General features: G+C 42.9%; 1 protein-coding gene across 1 annotated transcript; it reads left to right on the forward strand.

Moving 5' to 3' along the window:
- The first annotated feature begins 1,139 nt into the window (after positions 1-1,139).
- dop1b (DOP1 leucine zipper like protein B) lies at positions 1,140-23,575 on the forward strand. Its single transcript, XM_030080580.1, has 38 exons — positions 1,140-1,362; positions 3,536-3,713; positions 4,418-4,599; positions 4,714-4,884; positions 5,602-5,791; positions 5,949-6,047; positions 6,650-6,773; positions 6,928-7,037; positions 7,322-7,433; positions 7,946-8,066; positions 9,354-9,473; positions 9,613-9,721; positions 9,908-10,144; positions 10,257-10,567; positions 11,364-11,764; positions 11,870-12,141; positions 12,247-12,399; positions 12,586-12,686; positions 13,557-13,747; positions 13,877-15,473; positions 16,023-16,122; positions 16,264-16,455; positions 16,650-16,772; positions 16,858-16,992; positions 17,112-17,167; positions 17,266-17,370; positions 17,995-18,061; positions 18,179-18,338; positions 19,186-19,268; positions 19,361-19,470; positions 19,568-19,717; positions 19,908-19,969; positions 21,023-21,151; positions 21,278-21,414; positions 21,541-21,596; positions 21,714-21,857; positions 22,019-22,151; positions 22,272-23,575. The coding sequence occupies exons 2-38, from the start codon at positions 3,576-3,578 to the stop codon at positions 22,539-22,541; spliced, it is 6,951 nt and encodes a 2,316-aa protein (XP_029936440.1). The 5' UTR covers positions 1,140-1,362; positions 3,536-3,575; the 3' UTR covers positions 22,542-23,575.
- The last annotated feature ends 1,502 nt before the right edge of the window (positions 23,576-25,077 follow it).

Here is a 25,077-nt window from a genome sequence, read left to right on the forward strand (position 1 = left end):
TGTTGTGGGGAGAAAAAGAAACAAAAACACAAATAAATAAATGTGTACAATTTGCTAAAAATGGGTACAGTTCTGGTTTAGTTTTAACCAGCATTTACCCTTAATTAATAGATAGATGGATGGATGGATGGATAGATAGATATAGCTGGAATCTATAAAGCTAAGTAGGTTGTATCTTTTCAGTATGTTACAGTGATGCCATTGAATAGTTTTGTTTTTTTTGGTTCATAATTTTTAGTGTTTCATTACATTAGGATGTACAGTGTTTGGCTGTAGATTGTGATGCTGGGGTCCATACTGTCTTAAAAATTTGAAAAATTAGAAGAAAAAAAAATCAGTGCATAAATATCTGGGCTCAATGATGGGCTATGTAGTTCCCTCATGGGTGTAGCAGGCCCAGACTGTGGACCTCTGGGTCAATTTCTTTATGTACAAAAGAAGAAATAGTTGAATTATTCCAAGGATTCCAAGGTGGGATGGGGGGTTCCAAGGTTTGGAACCCCTTTCCCATTTCAATCTAGTCAAATTCACAAAATGATACATGCCTATACATTGTTTTACTGGGCTGGTATGGCTTTAAAGTTACTTGAGGAGTGGTTTGATAAGATATGTGAATAAATATAGGCTAAGTATTACATGAGCCTTAGAGACCCCTGCTCTATGACTTCACTTTACATTGTCTGCAGAGATGGTCTCTATAGACGCAGAGCTCAAAATGTTGAGCACAGTAAAAGGGCATGCGATGCGTTAAGACAAAGCTTTATTTGTTTGCAATTACATGTATTTCCCGAACAAAAACAAACAAGCGGAGAAGGGAAACTGCCGCGCTGTGTCGACAGCAGTTTTCTCGCTTTGCCCAAATATCTGACAGTGAGGTGAGAGGTTTGTAAACACTGCACATCCTGGACTGGACCAAAACCGGACGGCGGTGGGATGAGACTGCTATCATACCTCCATGATAAAGCCGTGTGCAGGGTATAGCCGGTTTAACTCGTTTGATTTTTGCTCAGAGCGACTATTTAGCATGCATCTTCGGTGTGTTTCCTTTCTGAGAGAGGTCTGAGGTCAAAAACAAATCTCCTGATGGCGAATATACCCCCGCCCCACCCCCTTTGTATGAGGAAGTGCGCTCTCCGTGCTCAGGTCAGGGCTGAATCAGCTGAGTTGGAGGATTCCTCCCGGTTATGGTTATTGTGGCTGCCGCTCCGGGGATGAGGAGACCTGCTTGTGACCAATAACAGGTTGTTTCCTCTTGTCTTTGAGCCACATTTGCACCGGCGATGGGGACAGGGCCTGTGATTTCGGTCGGATCGGTGTGAAGCCTGTGCGCTTCAGCGGATCTTGAGCCTGCCTCTCAGTTTGGTGAGTCATTGATGCATCCTAAAGCTAACTGCTGTTTACTGCGCCATCAAAATGCCCCATAACCAGGAAAATTTACCATGGAGGTACACTACGCCTTGGATTTGCAGGTGGTCATCATATTCTATCATATTATAATTTGGATTATTTCCATCCCGCAGCCTAATTTATGATTTATGTCAAGTGTAACATAGGAATACACTGAGGGAGTGTGTATTAGCCATGTATAGTAGCTTTGTCCTAAAATCTAAAAATGTCTAATTTGTATACCAACTCTCCATTGCTCATATTATGGAAGACGCACACTGGCATACGTTGTGCCAGTCAGGTTTTATCCCTGGCGCTCTTCTGGCCAAGCAGTTACATAATGCACTCAGCAGTCAGAGATGGCACATGCCACACGCATCAGGCCAAAGCCGACAGTGCTTCTGGTTAGATGCAGTTACTGGTACATGTAATGTCTTCTCCTGTGTAGCAAAACACTGCCACATTCTGACTGTTGTGGTGGCGTCGGTCAGGTGACTGATATCTCTGCTCTGCAGTGGGGGGTGTGTGTGTGTGTGTGTGTGTGTGTGTGTGTGTGTGTGTCCGTGTGTCCACCCTCAAAGCACACAGTCAGCTTCCACTGCCAACACACTGGCAAATAGCCTATAGGAATCCATTCTCTCTCTCTCTCTCTCTCTCTCTCTCTCTCTCTCTCTCTCTCTCTCTCTCTCTCTCTCTTTACATGAACACATGCACACATTAACAGGAAGTGAAGATGTATTCTCATAATTTGTTGACTACCAGTTTTGGTTGAATTAGCTTTGAATAGTGCGCCTGACATATGGCTTGGTTCCTCTTATTGCCTCATCAGTGACTTGTTAGCTGCAGTTCCTGAATTATCTTCTCAGTAGAGAACAAAAACGGAAAAAAAAAAAAAAAAATGCTGTTACCTACGTACTGTAGATCAGCAAAGTAGCATTGCATATTTTTGAGCAATGCAAATTGGTTCCTCTTTCCTCGTAAGCACTCTCAGTGGCAAACAGAGAAACTGTGATCAGGGTAATTCATCAGCAGGTTATAGTTTGTGTAAGTATGCGTGTCTTTGACAAGGCATTAAATTGTAATTAGTGCAGGCGCTGCCCAGTGATTTACTGGTTTAAGTCTCTGGCAGTGTGCAGTGCACAATCAGGGGGAGGAGGAGCGAAGTCATTTAACTCCATCACTTAGGCCCCCTCCTCATTGCTTGCTCATCAGAAAAGTTATCCCTCCACATACTCTCTTCTCCTGTTTCTCCTCTTGTTTCTCCTTCTCATCCTGTTCCAGACAAACAGCTAAGCGCCCCCCCCAGCACCATTACACCTTCTCTCATTTCCTTGAACAGACATTTTTCTGTGGCTTTTCTGTTGTTGTACTGAAAGTCCACTGTCTACAGCTTTGCCCTGAGCATGTGTTGCAGGGCTTGCCCACGATGGTGCTAAAGCCCCTCGGCTCAGCCACAGGGAGTCCAGATGCCCAGATGTCTGTGCTGCTCTAATCCTGCCTTCCCACTCCCCCGCCCATCTCTTTGGCACAGCCCGTTGCCATGTGCAGGAAAGCAAGGCAGCTATTGTTTCTAGTTTACATATTCAGCAGTCGGTTATTTCATGTTTCTACAGTTTTATCATTAGGGTTTTTACTAATTTTTCTTAGGCTGTTAAGTGGTGTTTATGCCCATTAGGATTATATGCCTCATGCGATAGTGTATTTCAATTATCCAAGATTTTGAAGGTTTCATTCTTTGAATATTAGAATATTACAGCCATTTCCCCGTGTATGTTTGTGTTAGGGTAGCTTGCCCCAAGCTTGTTTTTTTTTTTTTTTTCACATGGTAGTGCTTGCAGTTTGTGTGTCTGTGTTTGAAAGACTCCTCCCTCCTCAGAGAGAGGCAAGTCAGTCAGACAAGCACTTATCTAGCCATGAATGAGAGCATTTGTCACCATCGCCCATGGGTTTGTGCCTGTCAGTGAACACAGCTAATTGCCTAATTTTGTTTGCTAGAAACAAGCCTCAGAGGCAAAAGGATTAACCAGTTACAGACATGTAGATACTGTAGGGGAGTTGACTCTTCCTGCGAGTCTGATAAATCCCGCTGCCTCAAATCCAAAAGTTATTCCAACTCTCAGCTAAGATCTGTGCCTACCCTCCTCTCTAGATTCATACTGCTAAACATGCTGGGGTGAGACTGATGCATCATGGATCCCGAGGAGCTCGAACTGCAGAATGACTACCGTTACCGTAATTACGCGGCGGTCATCGAGAAGGCACTGCGAAACTTTGAGTCCTCCAGTGAGTGGGCTGATCTCATCTCCTCCCTGGGCAAGCTCAATAAGGTACAGTGAATATGGACAACGTGATGCTACAGAAACATCTGCTAATTACTTTATTCAGATGTAAATTGGAAATTGCCAAATCCACTTTCCCTCTTAATTGTGAACATGACTCAACACATGAAGAAACAATCAAGAAAAACATGTAAAGTAACTCTTATCTTACCACATATGAGTTCCAGTGTTTTATTTAAATTGGGGTTTGCATTTATATGTTGCCTTTCTTTTGGTTTATGGTTTGAGTGTGCTAACCTCAGGGTTGATTTATATATTTCAGCTCTCTGCAATAATGTTAGACAATATCGATGCACATTCACTCAATGGCGCTTTCTGTGTAATAGGCTACATCCTATTACCCAGCATCAGTTTAGTGCTCAAATCATCCGTCCAAAGTGGACTTTGGCCAATGAATGTGTCCCAGGTAAAAGGGGTGTTTACTTTGGAGTGTCTGTGTGCTGATGGACTAGAATATGTGCTGGAAGTTCATGTATGGAGAATGTGAGGGAGAGATAGAGAACATTTTCATCTGTTTAACATAAAACTGTGAGACAAATGATATGCAAACAGTCCTGCCTCTCCAGTTTGTATGTTTTGATGTTTTTGTATCACTGGATGGCTCTGGCTAATGGTTCACCTCAGTAAATTAGTGTTTTTTTTTTATTTCTGTCTCTCTTTGTGTCTTTCCACTGTCTCTCTCTCTCTGCCAGGCCCTGCAGAGTAACCTTCGCTACTCCCTCCTGCCCAAGAGGCTGATCATAGGGAAGCGTCTAGCCCAGTGCCTGCACCCAGCCCTCCCCAGTGGAGTGCATCTCAAGGCTTTGGAGACCTATGAGGTCATCTTCAAAATAATTGGAACAAAATGGCTGGCCAAGGATCTCTTCATTTACAGGTGAGGGAGCAGGCTTGGGAATTTAATCTAGGGGGAAGTGTTTGTGTTGGGTTGGTTATGTGTGCTATGAATGAATTTACTAACGTGTGTCTTATTGCATGTGCCTACTTTTAGCTCAGGGTTGTTCCCGCTGTTGGGCCATGCAGCAATGGCAGTCAAGCCTGTCCTGCTGACGCTGTACGAGCGTTACTACCTCCCCCTGCAGAGGGCTTTACTGCCCAGCCTCCAGGCCTTCATAACAGGACTGCTGCCAGGCCTGGAGGAGGGCCTGGAGGTCAATGACAGGTACACCCTTTCTCTGTCTCTGTTTCTATGGGAGTTTACAGAGGAACATAAAACAGACATCTCAGGGAAAGACTGACATGTGACAAACAATATTTCTTTTTTTCTTAAGTTCGAGTATTTTTTCACAACTAAGTCATATCTATAACCTGACAACTTGCACTATTTAATTTGCACTATTTTATCCAGCACTGTGCATAGACAGGCCGTCACACCTGTCTCTCAGCTGTCCAGAAAAGAGTGAAAGAAAGTGCAAAAGCAACAAGCAAGATAACATCAAAAATGAAAAACTGAAGATAATTTTTATTTCATTATTTTTAGTAACAGCCCAGCATAACAACCAGTTGAAGTTGCTAGTTGGATGATTTGTGGGAGTGATTTTTGACATGGTAGTTGGCACAATAGGAATAGACTGGACAGCTGCACAGAGACAGGCTGCACATGCTCGAAGTAGTGCTAAAGTTAAGCCATTAACCATGGTTTTGGCTAGAATCATTTGGGTTAGAATCGTTCAGTCTGGGAAATGGGATGGGAAAGATAAGAGCATGATTAGAGTTAAAGTTTTTATTTAAGGATGGTTGAGCAGATTTGGAAACGACCCCAGCTGGTGTACGGCCTCAGTAACCACCAGCCCATCCTGCTGCCACTAATTATAAATAAGTAGACTTAGTGTTGCCTTCAAGTCGAATTCCTGCCCCATCTTGTCCTCCTTCTGTCCAGGACTGATGCTCTGCTGCTTAGGCTGTCACTGCTGGTGGGCCAGCAGGTCTTCTACGGGGCCCTGTGGGGCAGCATGCTGGTCAGTCCCCAAGTGCGATTGCCAGCTACTCTCTTTATAGTCAACCACTTTGACCGCACGGTGTCACCACGCCGGCAAACACACATGCTCGGCTACGACCATCACCTGGTGGTGAGTATCTGTGTTTGTTCCTGTCAAGAATAGGAAGACAGTTGCACCGTGAGAACATTTTGACATCACATGCTTGAGTTTATTCTTCATCATTATGTTAATATAGGGTACTCTTCTTTCAGCTGTGCAAACAAAGTCTGCCTCTGTGTGTCCCCAGGTGAAGGCGGTGTGTCTGACGCTGCAAGACTCTAATGTCTTGGTGCAGAGGAACATGCTAGAAATCCTCCTCTACTTCTTCCCCTTTGCTGCATGCTTGGTGAGTGCACACACATCTCTGGTGCCATCTTTGCACTGCACTCAGCAATCAAATGCTGTGTCCAATGCTGTGACGTCTTTTCCCACTGGTTTTCTGTTAATGAAGTTAACAGTTGATGATTTTGTGTTAGCTTCTCTTGCTAACTAGTATTATGCTAATTATTTATTCTAAACAAACTGCTGTTGCTGCTGCTGGAACCCAAAAACACATCACTTCCTATACAAGTGTGCAGCAGCGGACTTGGTGGAAAAGACCTACCCATTACTAACTGTTTACAGCAGAAAACATAAAAGCTTTCATGAGCTGAATCACTATTGTGTTTTATTGATCACTGTTTGTTATGCACATGTAAAGTTTTGTAGAGTGCTGTAGCGCTATATAAATAAAGTTCTTATTGTTATTGATATTGTTATTATTGTTCTTTTTACATCAGTGGCTAATGGAGAGTAGAAACATGAACAGTACCTTATGTAAAAGTTGCAGATGATTGTTACATTCATTTGTTTCCATTAGTGTTTCCAGTGTCTAGACTCTCCCTGTCTTTCAGCTCACTGTCTCTTGCTGTTGTTCCTCAGCTTATGTGTTTGTGTGTTGTTTTTTAGGAGCCAGAGGAGGCTTGTATTCCACTGAGTGGTGAGGACATGGTTGAAGTGGTGTCTGCAGCTTCACTCACACTGCTCCGCCGAGACATGTCCCTCAACAGACGCCTCTATGCCTGGCTTCTAGGTGCTGATCACTCACAAACTAAGAGGCATCGCTTCAGCCACTGACGCATGCATGAGCATATAATCCACAATTTGCACAAATACCAAAACGTGCATCACAAAGTATTGGTCTGGTTGATGAGCTAAATATTTGTGCTTATTTGTGTGTTTTCTAGGTGTAGACATAAAAGGGGAAATGGTGGCTCCACACTCCACCCTCTCTACCACCATGGAGGAACACACAACCTTCTACTTAAACACCTACTCCAAAGACTTCCTTGTGCAGGTCATTGAAACATTCAACAATGCGTACATGTATGCAGAAACCCACGCATCACAAGCCCAAACAAATATTAAGTCTCTTTTCAGCAAAACATGATTCCTCCTCATATAAACTCAAATGCTGATAAATCCAAGCATATCTGGATCTAGAGTAAATAAAAGGAAGTGTGATCCAGATACATACACAGTTTTAATGTAGGTTGGGTGTGCATGCAGTTGTCTTGGTATGTATATATTTGTACTGTACATTTAGGTGTGTTTCTCATCTGTTTGTCTCTGTGACTTCAGGCTCTTATTAACATCCTGAAACAGAAGGATATGAAGAGCGACCCAGAGAATGTGATGGCTTACCTGAGGCCCTTTCGCATCATCATCAGCCTGCTGGATAAACCAGAAATAGGCAAGCACTGCAACATGCAAATACCACAAAATGCCTCAGTACCACTTTACACAAACTCTGCCCTGATACCTACTTATTTCCTATGTATTATTGAATGCCTATTTAAAGGAATACTCCAACATTTTTGGCATAATACCCTTTTTCCGATTTACCCAGAGTAAGACAAGATGTTCTTTACCTTCTTCACATCTGTACATCCAATGGTTCAGTTCCAGTGGGTAGCATGATGTATCATGTGTATTTGAAATACACATGATGCACTGTGTAAATAACACAGTTTCAGAGTTGCGGGAATGTTTTTTCACTTTGACAGAGCTAGGCCAATGACTCCCATAGACCTTAAGTCTTTATGCCAAACTAACACGAAATGCTACCCAGAGAAACCAAACCACTGGATGTGCAGAGGTGAAAATGGTATTGAGCATTTTGTCTCAGTCTGGGTAAGTCTGAGGAAGGGTATTTTGCCCAAAACTTTGCCCAGAAACAATGATGGTTGTCATGTTTTCCCTCAGGTCCTTTGGTTTTGAGCAGTGTGCTGTTGGAGGTCGTCCGGGCCTTTCACAGTTACTGCCGTGAGATGCTTGGGGAGGAAAACATCATCAGCTCAGGGCTCACAGGCAACCAGCTGGCCAGGTGAGAGGGTCTGTTCATGGGATATATGCAAGGATGCTCACAGAACTATCTTATAATGTCCAGTGTTGACTAGTAATGATAATAATAATAATAAAACTTTATTTGTATAGCACCTTTTGTACAAGAATTGCAGCTCAAAGTGCTTCATAATAAAAAGAAGAACATTTGAAAACATTAAATAAAACATAAAAAACAGCACAGGGTGGAATTAAAAAGAAAAGGCTAAAAACGAGAACTTTGAAATAAAACAAAAGATGCAAATAAAACAATAAAAGACAACAGTGTGGAATAAAATAGGAGCTAGTTAAAGGCTAGAGTGAAAAGGTAGGTTTTTGGATGAATGCCACTAAAACAAAGACATTCTACTTTGAAATGCTTGAAAATATGTAAATAACATCTTCATTGAACAGTCGCCTACCTGACAAAACTGCAGCTGACAGAAAGACCCCATTAACACGTGGTGTTTTTCTTACAAAATCTATTTGCCGGTTTATCAATTAATCATAACATACAGGTGAGAAACGCATTGAATGGAATGATGCGGTGTGATACTGTGACACCACCACACATGCAAACATGAATACCCGACCCCGACCCCACGCTCGTCCAATATCCTAATCCTCTTCAAACTAAAATTTTCTGTAGAAAAACAAGGATTACTTGACATTTTCGAGGGATGGAGTCATCAGAATCAGCCGTTTGCACTTAGAGCTGAAACCAGGGGAACATACAGTGAAATTGAGAATGAAACAAAATCAAAATCAAGCAAAATTGCGCAAGAGTTTCATTTTGTGTTTACTGTTCGATTTGCCATGACTTTTATTTCAAATTATTCTGCAGATGTCAGAGTCCAGATCTGATTTGGTTAAGCAATGCAGATAAACCTAAATGGCCCTTTCAGTATAAATCATTATTTGCATTTGCCAGTTATCTGGATAAAGCTTGGGATAAGCATGTAAAGAGAGCATTTATCTGATATCTTTGTTGTTGTTGTTTCTCTTTCTTTCTCCTTTCTGTTTATTTATCTGGTTTATGTGGTAAGAGTGTAAACGTTACTGTGCACTGGATAATAGAAAAATGACTCTATTGTTTATTTGTGCCTTGGTGTTTTATAATCTAATTAGGGATGGGTCAGAAGACAAGACTCATTCAGTCATTCATACACTTGTATTATATAGGTCTGCTTGTACAGGTGAACCCGGTGAAATTGGTCAGGAAGCTCTCTCACATTTTGCTGAATTTCTTTGATGGTGTTTTCCTTTTTTTTTTTTTTTTTGTCTTGAACAGTAAGATAAAAGAGAATAAAAATGCGTCTGAAATCATAAAGACAATGAATATGCTGGTGAGCTGCATGAACAGTGAGTACCTGTGGGAGTACATGACCCGACGCTTCTGTGCTTCTCTCAGGTATGGTGGGAATGATTGTGACACAGAGCCTTTATGTTGCCATCACATATCATCTAAAATTGTACAAAAAAGTTTTCTCTAAGGCGTATGTATTGTATCACAAAGTCCTTGCCAATGCCAGCTCTAATGTTTTCCATAGTGACCCAGATGACCCACCAACACCCCCCCAGCAGGATAACAGCCACCCTGCCCCCACTGTAAAAGAGATGTCCACTCTCATCATATTCCTGTTAGACGTTATACCTCTGGTAAACAACAGACACACACACACACACACACACACCCTCATAAATTTAAGACCATATCACCTTGACTCGTTGACAGTCAATTTTGTATACTTCTCTTTGGATCCAAGTCTGACTGGCACACACATTCATAGATACCGTGCCTGCATACACTTAGCTGTGTTTTGTCGCGTGTCTTCCGTCCAACAGGAGCTGCATGCAGACATCCAGTCCCACTTCCTTCCTGAGATGCTGGGCTGCATGCTGGAAACGCTGCGCACCCACATGGCCTCTGTGGACCTGGCAGAGCTCACACAGGGCCTGCGTGCCTGCTTCAAGGTCCTGAGTAAGATCCAGATGCCTGTGGCTTTCATGGACATTGAGGCAGGGGCACACACACAGGAGGCAGAAGTACAAGAAGCGGAGGAGGCAGACAAACAAATTGAGGTTAGACCCTGTTTATGCCGTTAATTACTTAAGTGTAATTTCTAAAAAAAAAAAAAAGATTTCTTTGAGGCTGGATGGTGCCACAGATAATGTATTTTAATGCTCCATCTAGGATGTCGAAAAGGAAGGAGAGAAAGAGAGCAACAGCGGTCAGGTTGAAGGAAACCATGAAGACGAAGAGCCAAACAGAAATGAGGGACAAGAGGCAGAACATGCAGATGATGTGTTCCCGCCACTCCGGTCTGAAGACAGTGGCTTGGGCATCAGCGCCTCACCGTCAGAACAGCAGCTCTTGCCGGGGATGGGACTCGGGAGAGAGGGAGGGAACATGTGCAAGGAAGGCGAGAGCGTGTGGAGGAAGGGAGGCAGTGTAGACACCATGACCCAGTGTCTGCTGGACATCCTGGCCTTCATTACCACAAGGTACACTATAAATTGGCGATTAACTTTGGTTGGAGACCTCTTTGTGATCCCCTTGTATTTACTGTAGCTTGTGAGAGTTTGGTTTTAACATCCATTTCTGATGATCTGATCACAAGTAGAAAGCAGAAACAAGTCACAGTGTGTACGAGGAGTTATCACGTGTCTCAAATGTGTCTCCAGTGACCACTTGTGACTGGATTTGTGATTGCAGCCTTTGACCCATTAGAATTACATTTTTTCTTTTCCTTTCTTACTATGATTCCTGTGTAATTTCCTCCATGTTCCCGCAGACCTTCCTCCTCAGTTGTATATTCCATGTTTCCATTATCTTCAGAATATTCCCTATCTGTATTATTCCTTATCTCTGCTCCATTCACAAACGAGTTGGCCCCTACTTTTTTGGTAGTGGTGGTGTTTGTTTTTTTTGAAAACACACCATCTCACTGTGAAAACAACCTTGATTCAAATTTAAATGTCACACCCAGTCCATGTTATCAAACGCTCCTTCCTTCCACAAAGTGCTAAGGCAGTCTTAACGTATTTCTAGGGACGCACTGAAACACATCAAGATTCACACTACAGATATAATGTGGCCCAGTACGTACCTGACCATCTCCGAAGGTGGTTTTAAGCGATCAAATCAAAAAGTGACTCCAAGATGCATGAAACTCCTTCACACCTGTTCTAGCACTGTCTGCTTGTGATCAGATCACCTGAGTTGAATGGTAGAACCAAGTGTGAATGTGGTCTGTGATCTCTTCATGTTCATTTTTTTGTTGCCCCTTCTTTGTTTCAGATACCTGCTGGTCCAGGTGGAGGATGTCCGGGAACAAGAGGAGGCACCCCAGCCTGACCTAACTGCTGTCCCTCTGGATCAGAAAAATGTGTTGGGTGGCCTGGGTGGGCGGGACATTAAAGACAAACTGGCTGAACTGTTCACCCCAAACAAAAACAGACCCCGCTCTTCGTCTGATGCCCGGCTATCAACAAGCTCCGAGAAGAAAAAGGAGCACAAGTCTGTAGGGTCTCTGAATTGGGGGGCTGACTTCATGCCCCGGGGCAGGTCGGAGATCTCTGAAGCATGTCGACAGGCCTTCACAGCCACGTGCCACCTGCTGCTGGAGTGCACCACCTTCCCCCTCTACCTGAGTGAAGAGGAGAGTCTGGCTCTCTGCACAGAGATGTTCAGTAACACAGGTCTGTAGACACTAGCAACATATTCACCATGGATTGACCACATACTGCAACACACAAAGGAGTAATCAAAACTTTTAAATTTTTTGGGGTGTTTATTTTCCACAGACAGCGATGTGGATAGCCTACCAGTATGGCTGAGGTCCTTGATGACTCTGTGCTGCCTGTCCAGGGACTACAACATCCAACACACCGCATTAGCCTGCTTACTAGAACTCATCAACCACTCCCAGTCGCTGGCACTGGTCATCCAGGACAAGCAGAGGCGCTACCAGACCTCTGACTCCAACCCTCTGAGTGGGCGCCTGCAGATGGTCACTGTGCCACCCATCTACCCTGCTGTGCTTCGTGCCATAGAGGAGGGCACTGATTTTTACCAGGTTTGATTGCTGTTAATCAAAGAAAAATAGTTGATGTGTAACTCGTTATGTGCTTTAACATAAAAATGGTAGTGAAGCTGTGACGATTTTTTTGTTGGGACTCAGCGTGTGTCTCAGGTGCTGTGGAGTCAGCTGGACACCGAGCGGAGGGAGCAGCACATTTCCTGTGTGGATCTCTTCTACCGACTTCACTGTTTGGCTCCAACGGCCTTGATCTGCGAAGACATCATCTGCCAGGCGCTACTGCACAAAGACAAGGTGAACATGCACGCACACCACCTGATCATCAAATGGTACACACATTTTCACCTCTTCTGTCCATAGCTTCTAGATATGTGTTGAACTGTGACAGGCAAACACACAGCTCATGTGATGAGGTGAACAAATAAGCCTCAGGATGGGCAGGTTAAACTGCTGTATGTGCTTCTGTTTTGTTTGTCCCAGGCTGTGAGGCTGGAAGCGCTACACCGCTTCACTGTTCTGTGGCACCTGACAAGGGAGATCCAGACCAACAGGACCCTGTCCCTCAATCGCTCCTTTGACCGGTTCGTGCTTGTCTGTGGGTCTGTGTGTGATTTAGATCTCAACCAAAACAGGATTTGCTTGGATGATACCGATATTATTATTCAGGAGATGAAAACCTTGTGATAACGATATATTAGCCAATATTTGTATATGTAAAAATACGTTTGTAGCAGGGATTCTTTCAAATTAGGTAATCAAATGGTTGTAATAAAGATGTGTACTGGAGGTTTGATGTTTTACAATTAAACAGTAGATGGACCTTAGCCCCAGACAATATGCACTCGTGCTGGTAGGCTCAACTGGAACTTCAGGGCAAACAGACATATGGTAGAATACCACACACACAGTTCTCTCTTTATTTTTCTTCCATTTGCGAACAGATGCCCAACGTTTGGGGCTTATGCCGTCATCAGGGGCAAAGCCTGGCATAGATACAGGCTTGAACAATAAACTTCTTGTGCCACCATCTGCTCGGCTGTGATACCCTGCAACAATTTATTCATGGAAACATTTCTCAACAATTCCTTGAACTTTTTACACCCTAGATTTACCACCCTTGTCAAATTTTCTGCATCAAGGAAACCATTGATTTAAAAAAAGTCATGATGTTTGAATATTATGTAAATTTTCTAACTTTTTGTGGGATCAGTGCCCAGCGATGGTCAAGTGTATATTTTGCCCACCTCTGGAACCACATGTTCCCCTTCTGGTCCAGTTTGAATCCCCATAGAGCTTGTTTTCCTTCGCCTTCCTCATACTGTTCTCTTTGGTATTTTCCCATCATCTAAAAAATGAGAGCATTTGCTGCCTACTCTGCTTTAGTAAAAAAGCAGAGTAGGCTAAAAGTAAATTAAATCTGGTGTCTGACTGTCTAACTTTGCTTCCCTCAGATCCCTGTGTGTTGTGGTGGAGAGTCTGGGTGGTGCAGACGGCTCGATGAGTGCAGCAGCTCAGTGCTGGCTGGTCAGGGCTCTGTCCCTCAACGATGTGATTCGGATCCTTGAGCCCATTCTGCTGTTGATGCTTCACCCTTTCACTCAGCGCTGCTCCATTCAGAACATCAAACACAACCTTACTGCTGGTGTGTGTGCATTTGTTGGTCTGTATTCTATAGTGAATGGGTGAAATTTTGTAAGGACAAAAGGTTTACACATTTGTGTATGTATGTGTCTGTATGTTTTATCGTGCTTACTTCCTCTTTCCTTTAAAGGTAACCTGAAAAGTCTAAGCAACAGAAGCCGAAGCTCCACCAAAAGTTCTGGAGCATCTGCGAACCCCATGGCAACAGAGGCTGCCACCTTGAATTACATGAACCTGGTGGACCGGGAATCCCTGTGGGCAGAGTTAGAAAGCGACCCAGAGTTGACCAAACCAACCGACACCATAGCAGTATCTAGAAGTGAGAGCGAGGAGACAGAGGAGGAAGATCCAGTGGAAGAGAGAGAGGAGGAAGTGGAGAGTGAACACACTGAGTCAGCTGACACGAGCGGCACCCAGGCGTCCACAGAAAACTCCAGCTATGGCTCCGGACCTTACCGCAGTAGCACAGAGGAAGGAGGCATGGTTAACGGCCTGCGGAGGGCAGAGTCAGAGCACACGCAAGCATCTGATTCATTGACAAGTGAGGATGAGGAGGATCTTGAGCTGGAGGCCATGGCCAGGTCTCGCCTGTTGAAACAGGAGCGTGAGAAGAGAGAGGCCATCGACTCTCTGTTCCGCCATGTGCTGCTGTACCCTGTGACAGGAGGGTGGCGCTATCTGCTCCAAGGTCTGGCGCTGCTAGACAGCCTGCTTAGGAGCAGTGCTCAGCGCCCTCTGGTGGATGCCCTCTCCTCCACCTCTCTGGACACAAGCTCTGCTGCTCACCTGAACCTGGTCTCTAACCTCTTGCAGCGTCACCAGCAGGCCCAGGATGGTAAAGGTTTTTATGGCCAGCTGCTCTCCCCTTCCTCCTCCCCCTCTGTGCCCCCATCCCTGCTCATTGAGCTGTTTGTGTCCTTGTGCCTGCGATGTCTGCGATCTCACTACCCCTCCTACCTGAGCCTGAGTCCACATGATCTTCAGGGGAACAGGGAGGTTCAGGTGAGGAGTGTGGAGGTGCTGACCCGAATGGTGAACCAGCTTGGCTACGTGGCACGGGGACAGGAGGGCAATGGGGCCAGCTTGGAACCCATCCGCAGACTCCTCTGTGGGTGTAAAGTGCAACAATATGCCCTGCTTACCCTGTCAGCGTCTATGTATGTCAGCCAGAGAGGGATGGACAAGGGGGCTGTCAAAGGTGCAGAGCTTCTTGAAGAGCAGGGAGGCCTTTCAGAAGAGAGTCTGGTGAACCTGGGAACAGGAGGAGGACAGGAGCAATACCCCTTACAAATAGAACTGCTCAAGCTCCTCCAGGCTCTCATAGTCTTGGAGTACCACGTATGGCCTGCTGGAGCTGTCTCCGCAGCTGGGTCAGCAGGGGCATCTGGACAGGCTGAGGAGTTTCGTGACTCCCCCACAGCAAGCACGCCCCTTGCCCGGGAGTGGCAGACAGCGGTGCTTTTCCAGCAGTCCATCAAGGCTGCCCAGTATGTCCAAAGTCACCCGATCACAGCCCAAGGCATGTTTGTTTCCGCAGCAGCCAGGGCTCTGCAGCCACAGTATGGCTATGCCATGCACCCCCACTGGGTGGCACTGCTGTGCTCCTCTCTGCCTTACTTGGGTCGCTCTCTAGGCATCATTGTGGCTCCACTCCTTTCTCAAATCTGCAGAAACCTGGATGAACTGGTCAAACTGAATGAGCACGACGGTGGAAAGACAAGTCAGAGGTAGAATGAAAAACACTGATAACACAACTTATATTCACGCTTACAAAAATACATACGTAGCATTGCATGTTTACACACACTTTACATTTCAAATGATTGTGGAGAAATTATGAACTATACATCATATCCCTTAACCTTGTTTATTGCCTGATCTCTGGTCATGAGATCTTCATTACAGTTAATCACAATCAAATCATTACTACTATGAAATAGAACAAGTGGGAAACCAGATAATGCACAGAAACAAAACAATTGCTATCTAGTGCTATTATTTCATAAGCACATCAAAGCAGGAAATGGACACAGAATAGGCTTTGGTAAGGAAGCTGCTAATTTACAATAGTCACAAGTTTGGCACTCGGATCAAGCAAATACTCATACGATTATCCCATTTGTTCTATTTCATGCATTTCATGCAAGCATTGCTATGAGGCATGTTATAGCTTATTCTGGGTCTTGTAGCTATTACAGAGTGCTCCTGTCTTTATTAATCACTCATTGTTGTATTTTGACTGAGATGTTTAATTTATGTCTCTGTGTTCTGATCAGCCTAAGTGGTAGGAAAGAGAACATTGCGCCGGACTACCCACTGACTCTACTAGAAGGCCTTACCACACTTACACACCACTGTCTACTGGACAATAAGAAGGTGAAAAGGAAGCACACACACACACATGCACAAGCATCTAAATATATATACACAAGTGGTAACCTATACAGGCCTTGGAATTGATAGACATTTATTGAAGTCTCTCTGTCTTCATCTTCTCTCTCTTTATTTCTCTGCCAGTCCCTGGTAGCCTGTGATCCTGCTGATGTCCGTAATGCACGCAACGCTGTGATGGAGGAGCTCCCGCATATGCTCAGTAGCATGGCTTGGTTATGGGGCGTTGTTAGAAGGGAAGAGTCTCAGAGGAGGGGATCTGATTCCACCTTGAGCAGTAAACATACTTCAGCTTCTGTGTACTTCAAAAGCACCAAGGTGTGTGTTTGGGCCATGTATATTTAATGTTTTTTCCTGCGCTACATGTATACTTGACACATGTTTATATAATGACAGATCTGAATTTTTGCATTATTTGTTTGTTGATCCTGAAAGATGCTTTCATATTTTCTAGTTAGTTATTCACAGATTCCTCCTATTAATGGTGCATACATGCGTGTTTATTTATGTAGATCCTACGACAGCGGATACTGGAATTCCTGGTCCCTCTAACAGGGCAGTATGGAGTTCAGCTCATGGCTTCAGTGGGAGCAGTGTGGAGCAGCAGGAAGAGTAAGAGGAGACATAAAAATAAGGTAAGAACTATGAGCTCACTACCTAGAACCCAAAAAAAGAAAACAAACCCGTTTACATCCTAATACTCAGCACTCTGTTCTGTAGGTTTTACCTGTGGCCAGCGAGCCTCGTCTGACAATCGTGGATCTGGTGAAATCTCTGAACACCTTGCACACTGACACCATCCTACATTTAGTCAAGGAGGTGGTTAAAAAACCACATCAGCTCAAAGGAGACCAGGTACACACACACAAACGTACACATACACACTGTAATCTTGTATTCTGGGGTTTTCAGTACAAGTAAGGTCATTATTGCTCATATTTGTCAACCTTTTTTTATTGTTTCCCCGCTCTCAGAAGTCATCCCTGGTAGACATTCCCATGTTACAGTTCAGCTACACCTATATCCAGAGGTATGTAAGAAACAACAACCTAAGCCCCACTCCATTTTACAAATATGGATTTTTACCTTATCACTGATCTCAGCGTCTCTCTCTGTTCTTGTCCGTAGTATTTCCGTTCAGGCACTGCAGGAAAACATCGTTCCTCTGCTTAGTCTCCTCCGAGAGTCAGTTCAGCTCAACTTGGCCCCGCCTGGGCATTTCCTACTGCTGGGGTCAGTTTTAATTTTTGTATTTTCACTGCTCATCCAGTACTCTTAAGTGTTATTGGTGATACTTCATTAATACAACAGGACAACCACCCATGTCTCTTACAACAGACAGATCAGGTAGAAATTCATTATGATCATTCCACAGTTTCACTGCACTGGGATCAAATTAGGGCTCAGTAATATATCAATATAGCAATATCGTGACTAGACTAGATATTGTCACTGAGATTTTAGATATCTTAATGTTGTGATAAGGCCTGGTTTTTAAAGGCTGCATTGAAGTAAAGTGATGTAATTTTGGTTGATCTGTTATTTGCTTTTACCCCCTTGCTTATTATATAGGTGTTACTATAAAATCTCATTTTGTAAACATTTTGTGAAATCACCAGTAGCAACCCACAATATCGTCACAGTATGAATATTGAGGTATTTGGCTGAAACATATTGTGATATTTGATTTTTTTTCATGTCACCCATCCCCAGAACAAATTATCGATTGATTATAAAATTTTAATTGAACTGTGTGGACTTTTATTACTTCCATACAGTTGTTATTGTCCTTCAGAGAAATGTGATAGGCAACAGTAAAAAAAAATAGTAGTAAAAGTAATTGCTTCTGGTTTACAGAATCCTCAATGACTTTGTTAACCGGCTTCCCAACCTGGACAATAAGAAGGACACTCGAGATCTGCAGGTATGATGGACGTCACATAGTGAGGAAAAGATGATATACATGCATATGACATCAAGAGCACCGTGACTGATGGAGATAGTGGGTGAGTGTATGTAACATAATGATATTATTGTGTAGGAGGTGACCCAGCGAATCTTGGAGGCAGTGGGTGGGATTGCAGGTTCATCTCTGGAGCAGACCAGCTGGCTCAGTCGGAACCTGGAGGTCAAAGTTCAGCCACAGGTGTGCCCCGAGGCTGAGGAACCTGATGATGCAGACACCGAGGGTGACCTCTATGGTAAGTGTAGATGCCTCAGACACATACACACATTAAAGGTACAGTTGCTGACAAAGTTAACACATACTATTTTAATGGCAAGACGACAATGTTTCAGTCTCAATTCTCAAAAGAACTGTTACCTGACAAAGATCGTTGTTGTCCTGCCATGTAATTACTGAGATCTACCACACTGTGCTGATCTCACCCTTTTCCTTTCAATGAGGCTTGTTTGGTCCTGCACCTGTAGAAGGTTTTGGTGGGTGTGCACACTTCTCCACATCTACAACACATTTCAAATCACCAAATGAATTCACTTTGTAAGGTATAATTTAATAGACACACAGTTGTTAAACACAGTGAGCCTGTCAGATAGTAACCATAGTAGCTACACCCTGACCTCCGTGGCATTTTCAGATCACTGGCTGATAAAACTGACCCAGTGAGCCAGCGTAGTCCTCCATCACATTGGATCTGGTAAAGCTTACAAAACCTTTACTGTTGCCATGGAAACACTGGTGTACCCCACTGTTATCCTCAGTTTAGTAGCCCAGGGACTAGGAGTAGGAACTTTCCCCCATTTCCATGGAAACCCAGCAGTCCAAGTGCTACAATAGCCTTACAGCCTGTCTGGAAGCAGTAATGATGGTGGTAATGTTGGCAGAGAGGCAGAGTTGGCACAGTTTGCTCCTAGGTAGAAAGACAGATATTGAGCTAAAATGTTTGCAAAATGCATAAGGGCTGGGTGCTCAAGGACAGCCCCAAGGTTTCCCTTAGGGTTGCTACTGTATAAAAGATCAGAATTATTAAAAGCTTTACTGCAATTTCTAATACTAAGCCCAGTATTTTCTTCTTATTTCCTTTTCAGAATCAGCAGCTCAAGCCAGCACTATGGTTTCTTCCTCAGCCCCCTCTGCTTACAGCGTACAGGCTCTGGCACTCCTGGCTGAGGTAGGGTTTAGTGGTTGTATTTATGGTGACTGAATGAGTAAGAGAGTGTGAATGAGTCAAACACCTTTTGAGCACATTTTTTTCCACTGCAGATTTTGGCACCACTTCTGGACATGGTGTACCGCAGTGATGAGAAGGAGAAAGCAGTTCCTCTCATCTCTCGACTCATGTACTACGTTTTCCCTTACCTGAAGAATCACAGGTAACCCTCACATTATGGTGCCTGGATTTGAGGCAGGCTGATAATTGTAGCTTTGGGCTTTAATAAAGCTGTCTAACATGGACTTTCTATTATATAGTGCCTATAACACACCCAGCTTTGAAGCGGGTGCTCAGCTCCTGAGCAGTCTGAGTGGGTACGCCTACACCAAAAGGGCCTGGAAGAAAGAGGCATTTGAGCTTTTCATGGATCCCCTCTTCTTTACCATGGAAGCCTCCTGTGCACCAAGGTTGGGATATGACTGTTATATTTCAACACAGAAAGATCACACAATTGTCTCTCTCAGACGAAAGCAGTATTATTAAAATAATCTTGGTGCATCCTTTCTAAAAGTGAAAGTATATCCTCTATCCAAATATGAGATAAATGAACTAAACAATGATTGTTCAGTAACCTCTGCATGTATGCATTTTCTGCAGTTGGAAATCCATCATTGACCACCTACTGACTCATGAGAAGACTATGTTCAAAGACCTCATGAGTGAGTACAGCTTCTCAGACTGTTTGCACTGCTGTATGAATAGTTGTTAGTAATCTAAAGGAGACATGTTGTCTATGATGCAGAGAGGCGGTGATGAAAATGTTGACAGGTAAATGTTACGATGAAGTAGAATGCAAGGTGCAAGATGGTAAGGTAATGAGCAATGGTGAGGCATTGAGACAAAGAAGTGTAAGGGATCGTGGAGATATTTTTGAAGGAAAGAGCTCAGGGAGGTTATTAAATGTTAAGAAGATTATTTGACCTCCTCGACCATTTGAACACACTTGTTGCGACAAGAAAGAGTGGCAAGAAATTTGAGAGCAGTATCATGTAATAATGGGTAGCTACCACTGTCTGCAGTACATACATACATTTATATAAATTTTTACATACACATAGTGTACTAGGGCTGGGTGATGAATCAGTTAATTCTAGTTTATGTTTTCGATCAATGCAAAAAATGTCTGCCTCATAAAATTGAGATTTTGATGTATTTTTGACTTTTTAACAGCCCCTGAACAGACTGTCAAACAAGCCCCAATTCACTCATCTACACATAATATGCATGCCTAGAAATGCATTCCCACAAACATTCCCATCAAAAACAGTAACTATAAACTATACATACCTTTTCACACATTTCATACAGCACTTTGTTGCTGCTAATAATTTGCAATTAAAAATCACCATCCTTAATAACCCTTTTAGCCTTAGCTTTTTTCCCCTGAGCCCCATGTCTGTCTCCCCATATTCCACACAGTTAGCTCCTCCTGTTAACATGTCCTGTTTGTTAACTCTATGCCTACTTGTGTCACCCTGTGTTATATGATGTCTGATTTCTGTTTGTTTGAACTGTTTGTACCCTGAAAAAATGTAGAAGCATTCAGATCAGTGCAGTCACACTGCGTGGCATGCATATTTATTGACTGTGTGATTGCAGCACCCCAGAAATGTCACCTCTGGAAATGGTGTGATGAGTGCATTCAAATGTGAAATGCAGGGACATTATTGAATATTTATTATTGGATTGTCGGATCTATATTTGTGCCATAGGTATGCAGAGCAGCTCCCTGAAACTGTTTCCAAGTGCAGAGCAGAAACCCATGCTTCTGAAGCGCCAGGCATTTGCCATGTTCAGTGGAGAACTTGATCAGTATCATCTTTATCTGCCCCTCATCCAAGGTACGTGTGTACAATTGTTCTGGTTGTTAACTTATTGTGGTATTTGATATTTTTATATTCAGTGTACTTGAACAAAAAGACATGTAATCCAGAATGACTGTCGTTTAAATGAACTCTTCTCTCCAGAGCGCCTGACTGAGGCTTTGCGTATGAACCAGACCCCTGCGGTTGCAGCTCAGATATTTTTGATGTTTCGCGTTCTCCTGTTACGGATCTCACCACAGCACCTCACCTCCCTTTGGCCAATCATGGTCACAGAATTGGTAATATCCATTCCTCTGATGGCTGATGTTATTCACAAGAGTCATTTCTTGAATGTGCAGCTTATCCATGATTCAGTGTCATCTATCTTTAACAATGTCAAATTTTATATTGCATTTATTTTTCAGATTCGCGTATTCGCACGTCTCGAGAAAGCACTGCAGGAAGACAAAGAAGTCTCAAAGTGAGCTGATTTCACTGAGAAATCCACATTTCATTCTTTGCTCACACCTGTCACTGCATATTAATTCACATTCTTCCTTAAAACACCTTGCATTTTTTTCTTATTTCTTCCACCTAGGCTAGCTAAAGTGGTGCGTGGAGCTGTCGACAGGAATGGCCCAGTAAATTTCTCCCAGCCAGAGTTGGACATGTACCTGTCAGCCTGCAAGTTCCTGGACACTTCATTGGCCTTCCCTCCAGAAAGGATGCCCATCTTTCAGTTGTAAGACCCCATATCTGGTTTGAAGGAGATTCATATCTTGCTCATAAGTTATCCTATCACAAATGTTGCAGTCTATTTCGATTAATTTCTCTGCATGTTGGTCGCTGAATATCTGACTCACAAACTTTCTGGTCACTCTGGATGGGATCAACTGTGTATAGGTATCGATGGGCATTTATTCCTGAGGTGGATGTGACCCGCTACAGTGGCCCAGACAATGCACTTCTGGAGGGTGAGCAGGAATGCATACCCCGTGTTGTCAGAGTACTGGAAGGAATGCAGCAACGATTCGGGGTAAGCCTCAAAACACAAAGCTTATCAGCGGTGGTGGGTGCCTTCCATGAACTAAATGAACTGGAATAAACGTGATATGATCATGTGTCATTCTGATGGTGTTTTTTTCTGTTATTTCAGGCCACAAATGGGCTGAGTGATGAGTCATCCACAGAGCATTTGGAGTTCCCCCTCCTCACCCAACACTCCCTGTCCTCCATCACCCAACTGATGCCCTTCCTTCGCACCCTTTGTTGTTCCTTCCAGGGCCCTTCTCTCCACAGCCCTTCACCTGACCACCCTACACCCCACCGCCCAGTAGCAGACTACCCAGCAACCAGCGCTGACACAGTCCTCAGGCGGCTGGAACACATCACTGAGGAAGAGTTCCTGGACTCCATGGAGAGTTAGGACTCAAGCATGAAGCTTTAAGAAACTACGCCGCCTTCTCAAGCTTTTAAAACCCCGGAGGAATGAATGAACGGCAGCCGTAAGAATGGACTTACTAGAAAAGGCACAAACAGTGATGGTGTTGTATTGTACACAAGGAGAAAAAATGTATTGGAATGCTGTTTTTATTGTCTTACCTTGTCAAATCTCTACATTAATACATTTACCTCTGAGATACTCTCACACTGAATCTGTACTGGAAAAGCCAAGGGACTGTACAATAGCTAAGCTATTTCCAGTGGGCTTTTTGGATATCATAAATAGGGAAGTGCTGAGTTCTAATGACTGTGGATTACTTTTTCTCTCTCTCTAAGATCTGTGGCATCTCAGTTAGATGTTCTTCACGTTGAGGTTGTGTCTATTTTCTTTGCATTATTTGGTTTAAACTTTAACTATTGGGGATGGACTAGGGTCCATTTAAAGGAAAGGAAATGCTTGTTAAGTGTAGGAACTTCAGATTCACTGCCTTACAATAACAACAGCTCTGATGCAAAATTTTAAGAATAATACTGATACTAAATAGCAGATTCACTGTGAAGAGCTATATATATATATATATATATATATATATATATATGTATATATGGCTTGTGTCCCCTTTCATAAACTCTCGTTAGCCATGTTCTCTCCTAATAGCTTATGTCTGTCTGACAGAGAATGTAATGTGGGACCACGTGTCTGTAAGACACTGTTGGAGATGTATTTCATAATTGGAAATTATTTAGGAAGTCAGCTGCTTGGTGAAGACTGATGTTAAGATTTTAAGGGTAAGTTACTGAATGTGATTTGTGCACACAAGAAAACCCCTGCCATGTCTGTTGTTATATTCAGTATATTTAAGGGAATTCAGATTTTGTATGTAGTTGTTCGTGGATAGCTTTTACCACTGGCCATAGTCTTTCTCTCACATCGGTGTTACGGTAATTTATTTTAAATGCTTAAATCATGTCAAGATTGGAAGTAACAATGACTTGATTAAACAAAAAGAGGCTAAGCATTATGTGTTTTCTATTCTCTTCTGGTGGCCTGACCTTAGAGAAAGTTTGGCTCACTGTGCAATTTTGTACAGTGTTTGGCCAATTTCTGATGGTGTTTCTATCCCTATTTACCCTTACATACAAATTTGGCCATAAATACTGTGATAAGTAAGATCAGGTGTTCATCTTGTCACCTCCAAAACACAGAATAGATCACTGTAGCTACTATTGTTTACATAAATATTAAAATTATAAAGTTAAATATTTCATACTTCTGCAACAACAGTTTAATAAAATCTGGAAGTGCCTACATTGAAGAGATATAATTTTAAGAGTGAGCAGAAGAAATGACAAAATGTGCAGTTTTCATAAACCTTGCCTCACATTATGGGCTGTACTGTCACTCTCTCCCGGCGCCAGGCAAGACAACTAATAAAGACGACTTGAACAAAGGAAGACACAAAAACAATTTACCTGCATTTTAGTTAGCAGTGGATGGACAAACTGGATACTTCAGTGAATCATGGTAATTTTTGTTATTGAATTTTCGTAATGCAACGCAAATTAACACAGTTTTATGTGTGGAAAAACGCAGGAAAAAAGTTTCAGTGCAAACCGTCAGTTAAAACTAGCCGACCCAGACAGTTACCCCATTCCGTTTGGTTTAAGTGAGTTCACTAGCGGTAATTTCCTGATTTAAACAGGTAACATAATGCACCAAGTAGAAAAAAACAGTCATTTTATTTCACTTGTCGTTAACCTGTTGTGTGATAGTGGTGGCGCTGTTTTACTCATTATTACCGACTCCTGGATGTTGGTTAGATCCAGATGCTGACCGTTAAAAAGTCTGACTTCCCCCTGGCGGACATTTAAAATAAAATAACCGCTCCCAGGTTGCTAATTTGTCTTAATCAAACAAGCCAATTCAAATTTTATGCATATTTAGCAAATTCTACAGCGTTACATTAAAGGTCAAAGGCGCTAGGGTCCATTATTTAATTGTTTTATGTTAGTATTATCTTTTAATAAACTCCGTTCTCTTGTAATTCAAGAGGAAAGTAAAACAAATATCTCATTTGAATCGTGTTGTCATCCGATGACAGGGAGTTAATGATGGAGAGGCAGAAAAGAAAGCTCTCTGGGGCGCAAAACAGAAAACGGAAGACGGAGAATGAAAAAAAAACTTTTCAAAGTGGTTGAAAGACAGTAGGTAAGTTATGTCAGTATCAAGAGGAGGCTTATAAATATTCAGGTTAGCTAAAGCTGCTACTAGTAAAACGACAGGTTACTGTTGTCTTGCAACTGTGTACTGATCAGTAGGCCAATTTACAATATCACAGATCATGACAAGAAAAATAAAGGAACTTGTTTGTGGTCATTTTGGTGTTCAGACAGGTTTTTTTTTTTTTTTTTTTTTTTTTACTAGATGGTGAATCAAAACAAATTATAGAACTTGGGAGGGATACACTTGAGTTTAAATGTCTTCACTCGGATATAACACTACAGTGCTGTTGTGCTGT

Source organism: Myripristis murdjan, chromosome 21 (assembly GCF_902150065.1).
Source record: "Myripristis murdjan chromosome 21, fMyrMur1.1, whole genome shotgun sequence".
In the NCBI taxonomy this organism is placed as follows: Eukaryota; Metazoa; Chordata; class Actinopteri; order Holocentriformes; family Holocentridae; genus Myripristis; species Myripristis murdjan.